Below are 15931 nucleotides of genomic sequence, written 5' to 3' on the forward strand. Positions count from 1 at the left end.
AGCGGGCGTCAATCCCATGGATGGGGAACGGGGAACCAACCGCGCAAGGGAAGTGCGCATCCTCCATTTTGGCTGAGGGAGGGTGGGGAGCGTGGTTCTCGGTGCTTTGCCGCCTTGGCGGCTCTGGGTTCGATTTATCCCTTTTAGGGCATTGCCAGAGGTCCCCCCCCGCGCTTTGCTGTGACCCCGAGGCGAGAGGCTCTGAAACCAGGCACCTCATAGAGCCCCATGTTGGTCTGAAGTGGTCCCAAGTTCCCTGCCTGCAGCAGCTTCCGACAAAATGGAGGACGTCACCACCATTACCAACCACCACTACCACCACCAGGAGCCGTGCTGGCAGTTGCAAGGGACACAGCTTTCTTTCTCCGGAGTAGGCAGGGGGAGGGGAAAAAAAGGGGGGTTCCTCAATGGAGACAGGGATCTGTGCCCTTGGGAAAGAGCTTGGAGACTGGGGAGACTGTTTCCATTACTCTGCCCCCTTATGGAAATGGATCCAGGTTTCCCAGCCCTGCTGCGGGGGCGCGCGTGCGCCTAAAAATGTGGACGAAGCGTGGCAACCATCACCTACCCCACGGAACAGGGTGTTCACACCCGAAGCCACACGTCTCCGCTGCAATTATTGCCCAGAGGGACCGTGGAAGGCAAATTAATGGGTTAAACACACCACCTCCCTCCCTGGCAAATGTCATGCGGAGTAAAAGGGATGCCATCCCGCTTTCATGGAGGGGGGAAAAGAGCACAAACTTCTGCAGGAAAGTACCCGGCAGCAGCAGCAACCTCTGGGGCCCCAAACCCGCCCATCCACCAGGAGAAAGGCAGAGGTGCTGCAGCTGTTGGTGGTGGGCAATGCGATTCGGGTTTAACCTGATGGAACCAAAGAGGGAGGGACCGTAGGCGTGAGTGAGAATCGGATTGACAGGGGCTCGGCCCAACCACCTGCGGCGGGGACGCTGATAGGCGGGAAGCCGCTCCAATGGGTTCTGCAGGCAACGAAGCCCTCTTCCTGGGAAGGCCAATAAGCGGGCGCACGAGGCGGCCTTTCCCCGAGCTCGGCTGGTGGGGTTGGTCCCTGCTCCTCCCCTCCGCCAAGCAGCAGCGCTTAGCCCGGGACTGGACCGAGTTAGAGTTGAGGAAGCGTTGGTGGAGCCGCGGAGGGTGCGTGTGACCCGCCGCCGCCGGGGCGAGCTACTTCTCCCCCCCGAGACTGGTGAGGGCCGTGAGAGGAAGCGGCTGAGGTAGAGGAGAGCCGGGTGGCTGGCTGGAGCCCAGCTTGCCCCTTCAGGGTGGGGATTGGAGCAGCCCAGCCGTGCCTCGCAGCAACCCGGGCTAAATGCCCCGCTGCGTGTCGCTCTCGCCTCACGCCAGCAGGGATTGGGGGCGGGGGAGGGGGGCGGTTGGGGGGACGGACAGGAGGAAGCCCCCCTCACTGAGGGGCGCTGAGGGCAGAAATGCGGGGGGGGGGCTGCCTCGGGGGGTATCTGGGGTGGCGGCGTGGGGAGCGGGGGGGGGGAGAAGGGAAGGATCCATTTTATCACGACTTCGTTTCCAACCGCCTCGCCCGCGGTTTTGTTTTCAATGCCCTCCGCCCCGCCAGCTCCCCTCCCCCCCCTTTCGCGGCGCCCTTCTTTGCGCCCAGCGCTGCGCTCCGCGTATCCTCCTCTCTCTCCCCCCCCCCCCAGCTCCCGCTTTCTCTCGCGCTCCCCTCCCGTATTGTTTGGCTGGGTCTCCTTAATGGCGGCCGACTGGAGGCGGCAGTGCTGCCGGCCGACTGCAGGGGGCCAAACCCGACACCCGGGGCAATTGGCAGGGACGGGCGCCAGGGCAGATCTCGGCGCTGGAGGCGCGCGCGCGGGTTGTTGTTTTTGTGTGTATGTGTATATGCGCGTGTGTTCGTGTGTGTGTTTGTTGGGGGGGGGGTGTTCAATCGACTTAACACTCGGTCCCCAGAGAGAGCTCTGAAGGGGGAAAGAAGAGGCGGCTTTGTGTATGTGTTGGGTGGGTGGGGAGAAAGTCTTCGCTATTGCCTCCTCTCCCACCCCCGCGCCTGTCCAAACTACCCCCCCCCCGCTGCCCTCCAGCAAAGGCTCCCAAGGCTGGGCGCCCTTGGGGAGCAGCGCTGGGGGACGGGGCCGACCCCCCACCCGAGGTGGGGCTGTGGGGGAGGCGCTGGGGCGGGTGGAGCCTGTCTCTGGGGCAATAGGTTTGTATCCCACTGGGAGAAGGGGGCTGTGCTGGAGGGGCTGAAGGATTCAAAGTGGAGGGCCCTGCTGCCAACCCGTTTCTTTGCCCAGGAGGAAGGGCGTCTCCTGGAGGGGAAGATGAGGAGGCGCGCCCACTACCTCGATTAAAACACAATTCAACCCCCCCCCCCCACGCTCCACCAGCACCTCTTCTCCCTAGGCTCCAGGCCAGTTTGGTGCAGCCTTGGCAAGAGCCTCGCAAGGAGAAGGAGCTCCATTGTGAGTGCTATTTATATGTTTTTCTGCCTTGGGGAGGAGCAGGAGGTAGATCATCCTTCTCCCCCCTTTTTTTGGCACGAGGAGTGGATGGGTGTGGGGGGGTTAAGAGGAGGTGCTTCCAGGGTAAAGGGGGGGGTTGTTGGGTGCAGCAGCTGCTGCCCTGGAGCAAAGCCCCGGTAATGGCCGTGAGGCGACTCCTCCCCCCGGGGTGGGCTCTGCTGCAGACATCGCTCCTGCAATACCAACACCCGCAAGCAGACGACGGGCTCCTGCTGCTCGCCTTACCCGGCTCGGCCGCGCGGGGGAGGGGAATGGAGAGGGTATCTTTCGAGTGCCCTCTAGAGTTTTGGAGCGTATATTAAAGCGCACATTTAACCAGATTTCGAATTAATTCCTTCGCAATTCCGAATCCCTGCAACCTTACCTGACTTCTCTGGCCGGCGAGAGGGAGACGACTTAAAATAATCCAGTCCTGAGCGAAGTGTGTTCTGGATCACACGTTTTATTTCTCGTTCAGGCGGATTTGCTTAGGCATGGAGGTGGGGAAGACTATACAGTTGGACACAATGGACATTTTCATATGTTTCTCTGCTAAGGACAAACGTCTTATTTGCCCCATTTCCCTTTAAATCCTGATGCTGTCTGAGAATCCCATTGGTTGTGTCTCGTTGAGTGAATTTTTTCAAGGCTATTGCAAAGTCAGCGAAGAACCATCCTTTTCTTACATTCTGAGATGACTGCAGTTAGCCCCCTTCTCTTCCCCTTAGTAATTTCAGCTCTTTACACTAAGTGGCGAAGTAGCTCTGTGAGGGCAAACCTAATAGAGCAGTTTGTGCCGTGACCCATCATCTGGAGACTGAAAGTGATCAATAGTTGCTTGTTAAGGGTCTCTTACTAGAGGCCACTGCAAGAATCCATTGGTGGCATTTCACTTTTTAGCTTGCAGGAGGCAAACATGGGTACTGGATGATCCAAGATCAGCATTCCTTGTCCATTATTCACATAGAAATTAGGGAGAAAGATCAGGAGGAGTATACTTTATGCAAAGTGTTAGTTTACTCAGAGGATAAGGGGGGTGCTGATTTTTAAGCTGTATTTAGAGCGACTGGTTTAAGCCTTAAACTTTAAGGGTGCAGATTGACTCAAAATTCTAATTTCTCAAGTTTTTCAAGAGTACGAGGAAGACTATGGTAAATAGCTTTGTGCAGACTTTAGTAGACTTGCTGAAATAACCTGTGACAAATTCATATAAATGTGGAAATGAGTATTAAATTGTAATGCCAACAGGGTTGCAGCCCCCAACTATTTTCCTGATTTTTGATTTCTGACAACTTCCAGCAGCATCATAGATACTAAAGGATGACTTGAACAAATTATAAATGATTAATAAATACTTCCCAAGCAACATAAAAGAAATACCAGAATTGAAGGTGAATGGAAACTTGTTTTGTACAGTGGTACCTCGCAAGACGAATGCCTCGCAAGACGGAAAACTCGCAAAACGAAAGGGTTTTTTGTTTTTTTAGCTGCTTCGCAAGACGATTTTCCCTATGGGCTTGCTTCGCAAGACGGAAATGTCTTGCAAGTTTGTTTCCTTTTTCTTAACACCGTTAATACAGTTGCGACTTGACTTCGAGGAGCAACTCATAGCACGCGGTGTGGTAGCCTTTTTTGAGGTTTTTGAAGACTCTGGTGATTTTTGAAGCTTTTCCAAAACTTTTCCGACACCGTGCTTCGCAAGACGAAAAAAATCGCAAGACGACAAAACTCGCGGAATGAATTAATTTCGTCTTGCGAGGCACCACTGTACAAGTCTTCAGAGAGAAGGTTTGGTCAGCTCTGAAGGGTTTCAGCTGCAAAATTAAACCATAGTACATAGACTTCTTTAAACTGGGGATCTAAGCATGCTTGCTTAAAAATAGGTTATATTGAAAAAGAATAACTTGGATGTATTTCCAAGTAAAACATATTTAGATGAGAGGTGTAGTCGACACACTGCTTACTTCAGAACAATAAAATAGGATAACATATACTAAAGGACTAAAAATTCTATCAGGCAAAACTTGAGTCAATGCCATTTGGCATATGGGACCCATTCATATCTGAGGTGGCTCCCATGTGATCATCTTGTGATAGGTTTGCATAGAAGAGCCATTGGTGTATCTTCACATAGGTGTTGATGATGCAGACATCGTTATTGGTAAATTTTAAAGTACTGTATAAATGGTGTTGCATGAATTGGTGCAGTTATGCATACGCCACCAATTTAACTGAGCAAATCAAGTATAGACTGTCTCATGAAAGCTAGTCCTAAGTGTCACTGGGGCAAACAAGTAAGTGATTGGTACTGGGACATTAAGGTTGCAATACTATACCTATTCTGTGACAGAAAGGCCAGTTGAATTCAAGTCTTCTGCATTGACAGTTACTTGTGTAGTACAGAAGTTCTTACACTGTAAGTGTCTTGCGACTTAATTATTTTGGTACATTTTATTTTACTAGAATCTTCATTTGAAATGTAATACATGGCCCCACAAAACACGTTTTTGGTAGTTTTAAGATACTTCATTACTGTGTAGTGGGAAATTCCCAACAGGAGTAGTAGTATAAAGAGCTGGCTACATAAAATTAATAGTTGGATAAGGCACTGAATGAAGTGAATAGAAATGCTTAAGATGAATAACTTTGTGTATATAAAAGTAGCTCTTGGAAAAAATCTGCTTTTTTCACCACTCAATTTTAGGCCCATTTCTAGTATAACATTTGGAGTTTAGATATAGGGAATTAAAAGTAAATGCAGTGGCATTTCTTTGTAGACATTTTATGTGGAACTGACATTTGCTGCATGCGTCTGGATGTCTATTGGAATCTATTAAGTTACAGTTCCTGAAAGTTGCATGGATGACAGTCATCCCTGTGAAGACTAAACAGCTTTACTGAAACATGTTTGCCACACACCTTTTAATATGTAAACCACTTTGAGAACTACTTGTTGGAAAGTGGCATATAAACAAGGGAGAGAGAAAAAAACTGATTTATGGAGGTGTTCAGGGTTATGTTGGAAGTGTATCCTGAGACATCTTGGTTGATAACTTCCATGTCACAAGATAACTACATCTGTTTGCGTGGAGGTAACACTTTTTAAAAGGGCCACCTTCGGCTGATTTTGCCTTGTGTATCATTAGGTAATCAAATTTAAACTTGGGAGTGAATAATTATTGCCAATATTTCTAAAATGATTGGCTAGGACTACAGTGATACCAGAGATCATACAAGTTTTCTTGTTCTATTGAGAGTACAAATGTAATGGAGTCGTACAAATGTTTTGTGTGTTTTTTCTGTCAATGAATTAACTAGGATTTGCCAGTGAAAACCATTATTTAATTCTTATCTTACTCTTACTCCAAGGACTTCATGCATAGGTCAGTGGTATGGCACATGCTTTGCACCCAGAAAGTTCCAAGTTCTGTCTCTGGCATCTTTGATTAAAAAGAGTCAGGTAGCAGGTGATGTCTGCCCTGAGACCCTGGAGAAATGGCAGCAAGTCAAAATGGACAGAATAATCTGATGTGTAAGATAGATACTTACATTCTGTTTTATCCTCTAACACTGTGAGGTAGGTTAGGCTGAGGGACACTGACTAGCCCAAGGTCTCTCAGTTAGCATCATGGTTTAGCAGGTATTTGAAGACTGCTGGGGATTGAAAGCAGGGCTAAAGCCAATTTTCTTTCCACTATGCCACATTGACTGGCTGAAACTTATTGTCACCATATTGTTTCGTAGTTGCTGTAGGTATGAAAAGTTGTGTGTTAATAAGTAGCAGAAATTACACCTCTGGCCACATGAAGCATGTTATGTTTCTTCAAAATTTTAACTTGGCTATATGCTCATTCCTAAAAACACAAATCTGCTTGGTCATCACTTATAACATAAGCCTGAAACTACATTCTAATTTTAAAACAGTACAATTGTTCCACTGATTACATTGCAAAAAGTAGATTATTATTTTTTAATCAAATTCCTCTCTCAGGCTTCATGAACATGAATGCCTAACTTGTAGGAAGTTGCTCAACATTTAAATTCTCACACTTTGTTACAGCTTTATCCCTGCATCAAGATCATATGTAAACTGAATGTATTGGGTAGTTTGCAAAAAGATTAAACCTTTTGTGATTTATTTATTTCAACATTTAATCACAATCATGTATGTACAGTTAAGATAGTTGGGCAGTCTAATTTTAGTTGGGCAACTAATTTTACTTTAAAAAAACACCAGAGCTGTAGTCACAAAATGGCAATTTAGGGAAGGTTGAACCTGGTAGAGTTGGTGAGGGAGGTTGCTAAACATGGTATTGGATGTATTTAAGTATCTTGTAACCAAGAAGAACTGTTCACACCTAACAGGCTGCATCAGTACAACATAATACTTCGTAGAATGAAACTGTCACAAGCACAAAGTGGAAACTAAAAGTGAGCCTACCTGTGGACATGACAAGTTGCATGTACGGCATGTGGAATATTGACATGATAGAAAACACTTTGAGATTAGCAGGGAGTGCCTGGCGCTGCCTAAGAATTCAAAGAAACAAAAAAATAAAATCATGATTTTTAAATGGATGGTGTAACGGCATGATTTAGGGGTGTGTGCATCCACTCACCCAACTCAGGGAACACCTGACTTAACCCTGAATCCATGTGTGGGGTGGTGAAGACACGCCAAAGTGACTTTTTGGTCTGCCATCTTGATTCAAAATGGTGGCTGCTGACTAAACATTGGCAAAGACTGCTGGCTCCGCCTTGGGAACCCTCACGCCAAATTTGGTGATGACTGAGGACAGATACAAGCTATTTCCCAAAATATATAATAGATGGCGGGCAGTAAAGCTTAAACAAGGACAGTTGGTCAGTCCAGGGCACCGATTGACACACAAAACAGATAATTCAAGAAAGTGAGCTACGCTGTAAACTGCTAGTCAAATCTTTCACATGGCAGCATTACTAGTTCCATTTTACAGCTATAACACAAGGATTAAAAAAGGAGTTAAACCCAGTGACTCTTGCTTCTCTTCAAAAATAGGCATGAAAAACAAAGCATCCAATTGAAATGACCAACAAGGGGACTCAATCTCAAACATGCTGAAGAGTGATACTTTTTATTAGTGCCTAACATGTTTCCCACTCAAAAAGACTTTCCATGGAGGCTCTTCTATTAAAAGATAGGACAACAATTAATAAACCATGCTTAAAATATTTTTAAAATGTGAAGCCAAACATTAGATATTTGGGGGCACAGTGCTAGCAGCACGTTGATGGCACATAGCTCTATTTCTTCATAACATTTAAATCGAGAGGCTGCAAGCTCTGGACCAGTGCCTTAATGCAGTGGTGGGCTGGATGACAGCCAACAAACAGTTGTGGGGAGACGGAGGCTTTGGGTGGTTCCATTGTCCAGACGATAGGAGAGTTACCTGTTCTGGGTTGGGTTGCAATCCCTCTAAAGGAACTGATGCATGGCTTGGGGGTACTTGTAGGTATGTGTTTCTCATTCATGGGCCCAAGTGACCCTTAGTTTGGTGCGCCAGCCATGGCTGTAACTAGATTGGGATAACTTGGTTATAGTAACCCCAAGACTGGATTACTACAGTGTGCTTTGTGTTAGGACCTTGTCTGGAAGCTCCAGCTGGTTCAGAATTCAGTGGCTAGACCAGTGTTTCCCAAACTGGTCCCCGGCTGTTTTTGCACTACAGCTCCTATCATTCCTAGCTAGCACCCGTTGTCATGGGAACCATAGTCCAAAAACAGGTGGAGACCCAAGTTTGGGAAATGCTGGGCCAACTAGACAGTTGATGGGGGCAGGTGGCCAGCAGCAGGTGACGCCTAAAAATGTTTGCACTGATTGCCCATATACTACTTGGCTATGTTCAAGGTTTTTGTGTTGATGTACAAAACAACTTGAGCCCAAGTTACCCTAAGGACCACCTGACTTCTTATATCCCATCTTGATCCCTGAGATCACATAGAGGAGTGCTGTTTGTTGTCTCCCATTTTAGAGTTCCAGTCAGCCTCAACTAGAAGTTGGGCATTTAGTGTTGTGGGTCCCACGCTGTGGAACATTTCCAGCAGAGGTTCAGCAGACACCTTCACTTTTGACTTCTGAAGAGGTTTTTTGTGTGCTGCCTGGCCTTGGAAGACTTTGACCAGCCAGTTCACTTAAATGATTATGCTTTTATTCATTTATTTTTAGTTTTAAATTTTGTTTTAAAGTGTACATCTTGCTATATTTTATAATATAGTGGCATAGAAATATGAAATATTTATAATTTTCTCAAAAGCAGCACTATTCAGCATCTTTGAGATTGATTCTCCTATCTTGCCATGTCCTCTTCAAAGTGATCATGCTAATGAATAAATACCAGTAAAAAGACACCAGTCCCATCATATATACCCAGTGTAAGCCCTGTTAAACATAGTAATACTGACTTCTGAACATGCATACGAGTGGAATTCATGAATATAAAATTGCAGGCTGCTTTCTGCTAAGGTACAGGTAGATAATTTGAAGTATAAACCCAAAGGTATGCTGTTCATCAGCTTTGGCTGATAGCCCAGTGTGCCCCTATTTGGGCAGGGATAGCCTAACTTCTGTCGTCTATGCTCTGGCAACGTCTAGGTTAGTTTACTGCAATGCATTATATGTGAGGCTACCAAATGGTTTCTAGGCCCAAATCAAAGTGCTCATTTTGACCTAAAAAGCATTAAATGGCTTAGGATTCTACCTAGAAGAGTATAGCAATAATTGACACTTGTTTTAATGTTTTGGAAGGTTAAGGCACTTAGGTATTACCACATTTTCTGGTACTACCAATATTTGGGAGCTCAAGCTATATGATGTCACTGTTGTGATGGTTTTCTTGTCTATGTAAATTACTAGTTGGGTCATAATTGTGCAGTGTCCCATGTTTATGTCCTGTTTTGTGTCCTTTTCTGATGGGAAAAGGTAGATACTGAGTACTTTGAAAAACAACCTGATAGCTTCTTACCCCTTCTGTGTTTTAGTAGCAAATATTAAATAAGAATGCCCTGGTACAGATGGTTGGCACACACTTCTATAATGTGCTTTCAGTGGGGGCGGGGAAGAGATTGAATTCAGCTTTTGGTGTGTATATTTTGGAGGGCATGTGTGTATTGTTGGAACAAGTATGAGTTCTGAGCAATGCTAATGTTTCTTGCAGCATTCTAGATAGCTAGGTGACTGGTAGCTTTCTAACTGTGCCAACATTGTAATATGGTATTCCTTTTTTAACTCTTGAAATGAGTGAATATGGAACTAAATTTGTATTCAAGAATAGATTAGTGACATTAAAAATTATATTTTCTAGAGCGATAGTACAAAGGAACTGTGAAGGACCAATCTTGTTTGTGACTTCATTGCCCTGCTTAATTTGGTGTACAGCTGCATTTAGCAGGAAGAGAAAAAAATAACTTGGTGCTAAGATAGAACTTCAACAGAATGTTATATTTGCTCTTACTTTAATGTAGCTGTAGTGTCCTCTAAAGAGAATGGACTTTAAAATGGGGATGTGAAAGGAATGATCTTTTTAGTTGTGCACGTCCATGTTTTGGGTATCTTAAGTTGGTGAAAGTTTGATGTAGTGCAAAAGTATGTATGTAGTTAATCTATTTTTGACCCAATAGGTCAAAAATTTCTTCTATCTTGGAGTTGCGTATGAATCTCTGTATCTGTCATTATAGAAGTTTTTCTTAACTATAGACAACAGTGGATTTAAGTGCTTTGGGGAGGGCATGGGCTATGTGTTTGTGAGTAGGGGGAAATCCCCTTGAGCTACCACAGAAAGGTTATTAAATGCTTCCCATAATCACAACATATTTCAGCTGATAATTTCTTTCTACACAGCTGATGGTACAAACCAAGCAATTTATCAGCAATGTGAATGTTACTTGAGTTTTGTCAAGTAATGCACCTCCCATTTGCTTTAGTGAACATGACACAATTTCTGATGGAACTGGGTGTATTTTTAAGTTTAGGTAACCTTTGGGATTAGGACTGAAATATTGTATGTTTTCTGAATAATAAACATTCTTAACATGGATCTAATCTGTTTCAGGTTACATATTTTCAGAGATCTCCAGTCTCTCTGGAAGAGAAAGCCAAGTTTCCAGCACAAACAAGGCACTGGAGCAACTTTTTAAGCTTAACCTACTGCTGCATATTCTTGAATGGGTAAGTGTTTCAGAAGATAATACCTAATCCTCTATAGAAGTGGTATTCAGGATGGTGATTTCAGGCAGACTAAAAAGTGTTTCAAAAGGATCACTCCAGTGTAGGTGAATGGGCTACAAATTGGCAGATGAATTTAATGTAAATGCTTGTTGGGAGACAAAAATATATACCAATCTGGTCCAAGCTGGCTGTAAACTCAGAAAAAATGTTTTTTGATAAAGGAATGTGCATGGAAGAAAGCTCATCAAAATCAAGTTGTGTGCTGTAGTAAGAAAAAAGGCACACTGTTGAATATTTCATAGAAAAATAACAGTGACTAGTATCTTAATACCATTTAAAAAATCTATTACACATTAATGTTTAGCATATGTTGAACATTTCTGTTGCTGACTCCTTAAAATATTAAAAATATAAAAACTCCAAATGACAGAATCGTAAAGGGTAGCCAAAATCTTGTTTTTTCTTTAGAAAAACTGATTAAGAGTAAAATGAGGCTTATAAAATTATGAACATTGTGATTGGGAGTATGAATAAGACTCTTCTGTAATATTATGACTTGAAGTTGCTTTACAGTAAAAACAGGATTGACTGAAGGTGAATTGCTGAACGTTGTTAGATGGAAGTAAGATCAATTTATCTCTGAGACTTATTTTCTAGTACAGCCTGATTAGATTCACAGTGCACTGGAAGTTTACTTCACACATTTGTTCATATTGTTGATGGATTTCTTACTAGCAAACTGTTTGAACAGACGTTTTCTAATGACAAAATGATTCCTGCCTTTTAATTTCCCTTCTATTAAACACTGAAATGATACTAATTAACAGAAAACTGCAGAAATTAACAGAAAACCTGTACTAAAAATGATTGAACATTAAGAGACTTCTTTAGTTGCCCATTCTGGGTAGATTTCAACATCACACTCTTCCAGTCGCTCTGTCTGCTCATGCAGTTCAGCTCACCAGATGAAATGATATTCCCCTTTCTACCACTGCATACTGTTCTGGGGGTTCTTCCAAACCCATCTGAGCCAATGTCGGTGGGGGGGGGGGGGAGTGAAGAAGTCCCATTGTGGAAGCAAAAGTCCTTGTGCAGGGCTTCTGCTGATGAGGCTGGTTAAGTGAATCCTGCCAATTCCTTTTACTGTTTTTATTTCTCTGCTAATTTAATTGGGAATAAAGCAAGGTATTCCAGTGATACCTTTTCTCACTTTTTTGTTCAACATTTTATTGATCATGAATAGAATGACTAATACAACAGCAGATTCTTTAAAAAATAAATAAAAATCTTAACCCCAAAGTGAATATAATGGATATATGAGGGAAGCAAAAGTGTAAAAATAAAGCAAAGTACACTGCAAATGAAAAGGAACTGGGGAAGGAAAACCTTGCTTATGGGTGAAAATGAAACAAAATATTAATATTTGTTTAAAGAATTGTTAAAGAAATCATTAACAAATCTCATTGAATGTCTCAGAATTATCTTTTTTTTATGTGGTACATAAATATGTTTAATGGACACTGCTAGCAAATCTCCAGTCCAGTTCTCAGCATCTTTGCTAATCCAGGAGAATAAGTACATTTGACTAAATTTCAATGTCAAACACTTTCTATTGAGGAAGCCTCATGATCAAGCAAATTAAAGTTGTATAGAAGATATTACTGTTATATACCATACATTATTTTTTGTATGTTATAAAACTTTTGAATAAAGTTTTTTAAAAAAATCCCTGAATGACATTTGGTACCCAAGTATTTTTGTAGGTAGAAATGGATAGCCCCTTCAGCTATCTGTTGTTAAGATAAATCAAATTTTATCCTCAAAAGCTTATATCATAATAAGTCTGTTAGTCTTCAATAGGTAGTAGTGGTATAACCACGGAACCAGATTCTGAATTCGAAAATGCTAATGTTACTATATTGGAAAGAGGTATGAGTTCTGTTGGCTGTTTAGTAAATAGTGAAAGATGTGACATTAACTCAAAGATTAGGCATGTAACATCTATCTAGTGGCCTGCAGCGACACATGGGTCTTTGCTGTTTGCAACAGATTTATATAGCTACCCCTCTGGTTTTGTGTACGTTCACCTTGAGTCATGACCTCATTTTTCAAATATCGAAATCTGTCTTGATAAATTTACAGGCCCACATACATAATATGAGCTTAAAGTTGAATTGCCAATTACCACATATTCAGCAGAGGAATCTTGCCCCATTTTCTTTTTTCTGACCTGCTTTAGAGGTTTAACATGAAAAAAGTCATAGCAAACCTTGGGTTGGTACCCTCCCCCACAAAAAGGCATGTTACCTGGATATTGAAAGCTTCCACTTTAGATTTTGAAGAACCAATTTTCTTTTCCGTTGAAATTTGGTAAACAGTGGTTCATTCTAAAAGTGGCTAGTTCAAAACTAATTACAATTAGAATTGTTTCTCAAGTTTTGATGTAATGGGAAACTGCTTTATGCAAAATGAAAAGTGCAAGCCTTTGGTTTCCTGCCATTGTGTGAATAGAGGGAATGGAAATCATCCTGGTTTGAGGCTTGCTAGAACTAGTGGTAAATCATGATTTCATATTATATCTGAACTAGGCCATTAGATTGCTTTCCATAAGTCCTTTGATGTGTGATTTCTCATATGTTGGTCTCTGAATAGCTGCCATTTGTATAAAGAAGAATTTAAAACACTTGTCAAAACTGTTGAAAGGATTTTGACATCTACATGTATTCATGAGATGAGTGCATGACTAGAACAAAAAAAGGGATCTCTTGCTTCAGTGGAACAGAGATACTGGCCTCCTACATGGAATCTGGAAATTTCTAGATCTAACTGATAAAAGGAGAGAGGGAGAGAATATACACATGCCAGCCAGGAAAAGAAAACAATTGGAAGTATGCTGCCTTTGGAAATACTTTCTGAATTAAACAACCAGAACATTGCATTATAGTAAAACTGCTTTTTTTCTTTTATAACAGTTTTTCTGGAAGGTCCACAAGCTGTGTGAAAACTGGCGCTGTCTGAACACCCATCTGAGTTATTGGGGGCTACCACAATGGCAACTGGCCTAGCCAATGTAGGAAACTCCTTCGGCTGTCCATCTAACTCTCTGGTTTCTAGATCTAAGTTCCAGAGTCCTTCCGTAGAAGACGATGATGATGTTGTATTTGTTGAACCTGTGCAACCTCCACAGATTTCTGCAGGGTTGATAACGGATCCTAGAAATTCAGCTTTTAGTTCACCCAGTAATGAAGAGCATCACGGAAATGACCCCAAAGCAGTGGTTCCAACAAAAGACCTGAGTTCTCAAAAGGGAAGTATAACTGAAACTATTATTATTGATGATGAAGAAGATACTGAAGCAAATCAGGGGCAAGAGAGAAATGATTCCAGTTTCAGTGAAAGAAGATTTCCAGAGCCTAAAAACAGAGCCACTGAGATGGAATTTTCACCACCCAGTTTTTCAAGAAGTAAGGTAAATGCAGGAATAGGTAATAGTGGTATAACCACAGAACCAGACTCTGAAATTCAAATTGCTAATGTTACCACATTAGAAAGAGGTATGAGCTCTGTGAGTGTTGGCCGTTTAGAAAATACTGAAGGGCGTGACATGAACTTAATGATTACACATGTAACATCACTACAGAATACCAACTTGGGAGATGTATCTAACGGACTGCAGTCAAGTAATTTTGGTGTTAATATACAAACATACACCCCATCTTTAACTTCACAGACCAAGACTGGTGTAGGACCTTTCAATCCTGGTAGAATGAACGTAGCTGGAGATGTCTTTCAGAATGGAGAATCTGCGACTCATCATAACCCTGGTAGGTTGTACCTTTTTATGCAAATATATAACTAATAATACCAGTTACATTGTGGATTATTTTTTCCATTTTTGAGACCATGGTACAGGTTTACAAATCAGGCTGCATTTATTTAATCAAGGTTATTTAAATGGAGTTTTCCACTGTAATTAGTATGTTTGCTGAACAGGTGTGCATAATAGCTGGTTACTATAACAATTAAAGCATATTCTCCTTGGACCATGTAGCCCACAGAACCTTCTGTGCTACAGAATTATATCTTAATTTGAGACCAAGGTGAGTAGCTGTTGAAGAGTTAGGCCCATTGTTTGGTGTGGCTTGCTTATGAGTGAACATAGTGTACTTTCCAGAAGGGATTGTTAGTTACTGGATAGAATAATTATTCTCTATGATTAAAAAGGAAAATATTGTTTCAGTTACTGGAGAAAAATATATTTCATTTGCTAAGAAATTTATTTATTTATTTATTTAAATTTGTATACCACCCTTCCTCCAAAGATCACAGGGTGGTTCAGAATATAAAAATACACAATGAGAACACAAAGTACATAATAAAAACAAGAACAAAAACAGACCAACAACCTCACTCCTTTTCAGAGCTGTAAAACAATAATGTGATTACTGAAGAATGAGCAGTCAAAGCATAAAATTGGCATCTGTTCAAAATACGAGATACTTTCAGATAAAACTAATATGGTACAGGCATAATAAGGTTTAAATGTGCCTCTCAAATCCTATAGCGATGTAGTTTCATGGTATCTCTCAGAAATTTTGCTACATTATCCATAATGGCAGGCCTACAGCTGTTTAGTAGAAAGGAAACCCTGGAGAAGTCAGGTCAATTTAACCTTCCTTTCAGCATGGGGTTTATATATTTATTGCAGATTTTCTGTGTAAAATGGGCAGTAAAATAAAACATGTGCAATGGTTTTGACCTGTTTATACCACAAGGACCATAGCTTTCTGAATAAGGAATTTTCTAGAATCTTCCTTACAGTAGCAGATGGCATGATGTTAAATCTTGCAAGGAAAAAAAGCGCTACAGACTTCCGGGTTGGCGCCTCCGGCAATGGCGGAGCTCCTCCGTTCGGGAGGAACTTGCTCCATGAAAAACAGGGTCTGACCACCACGGCGAAGGTGGAGACCCATTGAAATCACAAGCGGGAGAAGCTTGTGAACCTGGGATTTGGCTGGCACCTTTTGCGCCTCCCCTACTCGCGGGGAAACCCTGTTTTGGGGATCTGGAGCGACATGGGGTGAGTGACGCAGTGCTTTGAATTGACTGCTTCTTTCACGGAGTGAAGCCGCATTGCTGTTGCCGGAGAGTACTGACTTTTTCCTGTGGACAATTGGATTTTAAACAACTACTCGTGAGTAAAACGGAAAATTGGATTCTTAAATACTTT

General features: G+C 42.4%; 1 protein-coding gene across 9 annotated transcripts in view; it reads left to right on the top strand.

The window, feature by feature from the left end:
• Window positions 1–1027: 1027 nt before the first annotated feature.
• Window positions 1028–15931, top strand: part of ZMYM2 (zinc finger MYM-type containing 2) — a 65918-nt gene continuing 51014 nt past the window's right edge. For 2 of the 9 annotated variants that reach the window (XM_081001797.1, XM_081001798.1), the window contains exons 1-3: window positions 1033–1207; window positions 10586–10701; window positions 13674–14525. In XM_081001797.1, the coding sequence (XP_080857923.1) occupies window positions 13751–14525 (775 nt within the window). In that variant the 5' untranslated portion in view covers window positions 1033–1207; window positions 10586–10701; window positions 13674–13750. Of the gene's footprint in view, window positions 1236–9472; window positions 9616–10585; window positions 10702–13673; window positions 14526–15931 lie in introns of those variants that run through there. The other 7 variants (XM_081001799.1, XM_081001795.1, XM_081001794.1 and 4 more) reach the window with 7 other exon arrangements.

Source organism: Podarcis pityusensis (assembly GCF_964106645.2).
Source record: "Podarcis pityusensis genome assembly, chromosome: 4".
Lineage (NCBI taxonomy): Eukaryota > Metazoa > Chordata > Lepidosauria > Squamata > Lacertidae > Podarcis > Podarcis pityusensis.